This window comes from Elgaria multicarinata, chromosome 1 (genome assembly GCF_023053635.1).
Source record: "Elgaria multicarinata webbii isolate HBS135686 ecotype San Diego chromosome 1, rElgMul1.1.pri, whole genome shotgun sequence".
In the NCBI taxonomy this organism is placed as follows: Eukaryota; Metazoa; Chordata; class Lepidosauria; order Squamata; family Anguidae; genus Elgaria; species Elgaria multicarinata.
In genome coordinates this window covers 215,969,862-215,972,384 of record NC_086171.1, presented here as the reverse complement: position 1 = coordinate 215,972,384, position 2,523 = coordinate 215,969,862, and the positions used below count along the sequence as shown (strand labels likewise).

The window sequence follows — 2,523 nt, the reverse complement described above, 5'->3', positions numbered from 1 at the left end:
GACACCAGATACCTTTTGGGTAGCATTGAGCTCACCCAGGCTTGTGGGTTTCTTTGTTTTCCACCTTCCTGGACTAAAAATTGAACTGGAGCCTGTGTGTCATCCTTGCATCCTCTGTCCCCGGCGTGCCCCCGCCGGCTCGGTCTGGGAACGGCTCTGCGCTGGTGGCTGAGGTGGCGTTTCCTCCTCCTCCAGCGGGCCGTGCCTGCCCTGTGGGCTTGGAAATGCTTGAGGAGGAACAGGAGCCGCTGCTCCCCCCCCCGCCCTGTTTAGGTCCCTGCGGGTAGGAGGTGGAGCTGGTCAGCCCCTTCTTTTGCCTTTCCCAGAAGCAAGAGGCTGGACACACACGGCAGAGTTTAAACCAAGTGGTGGGACGAAGTTTCCACCGGACTGCTGCAGCGTGCGGCTGGAGAAAGGATGCAGCTAGAATACCCCAAGCTGGCTCCCTCCCGGCCCATCCTGCCGCCCGTCTGCGAGCCGGCAGGAGGAGGCAGCCAGCTGGCCATGGGCCTCTCCGGCTACTCCATTTCGGAGCCCTTCCTGGGGCCCCGCTTGCAGGCCGCCGAGGGGACCAAGCCGCCCTACAGCTACATCGCTCTGATCACCATGGCCATCCAGAGCACTCCGGAGAAGCGGATCACCTTGAATGGCATCTACCGCTACATCATGGGCCGCTTCGCCTACTACCGGGACAACAAGCAGGGCTGGCAGAACAGCATCCGGCACAACCTGTCGCTCAACGAGTGTTTCGTGAAGGTGCCCCGCGACGACAAGAAGCCCGGCAAAGGGAATTACTGGACGCTGGACCCCGAGTGCTACAACATGTTCGAGAACGGCAGCTTCCTACGACGACGACGACGCTTCACCCGCAAGCGGGGCCCGGTGCGGGCCGAGGCGGAGGGCCACCAGAAGCTCCCCAAATGCCAGCCCAAGCCAGCCAGCCAGACTTTCGCAGGGAAGGCAATCAAGATGGAGAATGACCCTTCATCACCCACTCCTTCGAGCCAGCTCCAGAGCTCCTGCCGGGAAATGCCAGGCCCTGAGGAACCTTTGCCGTTACAGGAGCCCGCCGCTGGCCGGGGCGGCAGAGATCCCGCCCTTCTTTGCCAAGAACAGGTGGGCCCCGGCAGCCTGGGGTGTGCCAAGGTCTACCCACCAAGGCCTCGGCAGCTGTGCCTACCTCCACAGGGGCTGTCGGGCTCAAAACCTCAGCTGTATGACCGAGACCCCTGCTGCCCTTCTCGGATGGATTGCGCCCAGGTGAAGGAGGTTCTTGGGGAGCCCCAGGCCGGCTCCATGGCACAGGCTGTTCACCTGGGTGAGAGGATGGCCCAGGCGCCCACGCAGCCCAGCGCAGATGTCAAGGAGCTGCTTCAAAGCACCTCAAAGGCATCTCCGGGTGCTCCCAAGGGTGGGCTAGAAGGTAAGGAGGTGTCCCAAATGTTCGGGCAGCCGGCGCTCTCCTTCCCGGCCCTCCTGGGCCCTGGCCGATCCTCCCAGCCCTGCAGCCGTCAGCCCAGCCCAGCCTGCCTGCCAGCTGTGGAGGGCGAGGGCTACCCCAAACCGTCGGTGCTGCCCATCTTCAGTTCCTATTCCGGCCCCGAAGCGCTGAGCGGAAACTACCAGTGCCGCCTGCAGGCGTTGAACTTCTGCGTCAACGAACACGGCTGCGGCACGGCCCTGGAGCACCTCTTGACGGCTCCCCCGGCGTCGGCCACTGCGGCTCCTGTCCAGCCGCCCTCATTCATGCAGCTTCAAGCGGAGCAGGAGGCCTGGGCCGGGACCCCCTTTTCCCTCCAGGGAGGGAACGGTTACCAGCTGGGTCTCCCACACTGTCTCTATAGGACACCTGGCATGTTCTTCTTTGAGTGACGGCGGGGCAGGGGACAGCACCTTCGAGAGCAGACGGGGCATGTGCCAATGCCCCACCAGGGCATGACACCCATGGCAGAGTCAAGAGGGACTCAAAAGTGATGGAGTTTGGCCACTTCTAGGCCATCTGAGAGGGGGGAGGAAAATCATAACCTCCCACCTGACGGATCATTTTTATTTTTATTTCGCTAACGGAATAAATGCATATTCCACCCCTCCAGACAGATTCCTTTTCTCTGGCGGCCTTCATGGGAATCGAGCGAAGGGGGTTTGCCAGGGGTGGGGTGGCCAAGTTGGGGAAGGAAGCGGTTCTCACATTTTGGTACGTGGCTTGTGGAAATCGGTTCAAATTGGACAGCTCCTGCCCAGCCTCTGAGGTCGGCTTCGAGAACCACGTTGCATTCGGGTTGGAGGCTCGCTTTGCTGGCAGGCGCTTTCAGCATGGGGTGGGCCAAGGCCTGAGCACCTGGTGTGGCCTGCTGGCAGGCCCTTGTGCCCCGGGTGGGGTTCCCAAGTGACCAGAATGTCATCCTTCCGGCCCATTGCCAGAAAAGACAAAATTAAAGGGGGGGGGGATATCTTAGGTGGTTTTGACTGAGTCATTTCCCTCATTTCTATACGCTTTAGAAAAACAATGAATCAAATCAGCAA

General features: G+C 61.0%; 1 protein-coding gene across 1 annotated transcript; it reads left to right on the top strand.

Moving 5' to 3' along the window:
* Nucleotides 1–422: 422 nt before the first annotated feature.
* FOXS1 (forkhead box S1) lies at nucleotides 423–1,876 on the top strand. Its single transcript, XM_063121277.1, has one exon. It carries the CDS (start codon nucleotides 505–507, stop codon nucleotides 1,870–1,872), a length of 1,368 nt encoding a protein of 455 aa, XP_062977347.1. The 5' UTR covers nucleotides 423–504; the 3' UTR covers nucleotides 1,873–1,876.
* Nucleotides 1,877–2,523: the final 647 nt, after the last annotated feature.

Coding starts and splice junctions, on each gene's coding strand:
- FOXS1 (XM_063121277.1), top strand. CDS start 505: ATGGGCCTCTCCGGCTACTCCATTTCGGAGCCCTTCCTGGGGCCCCGC.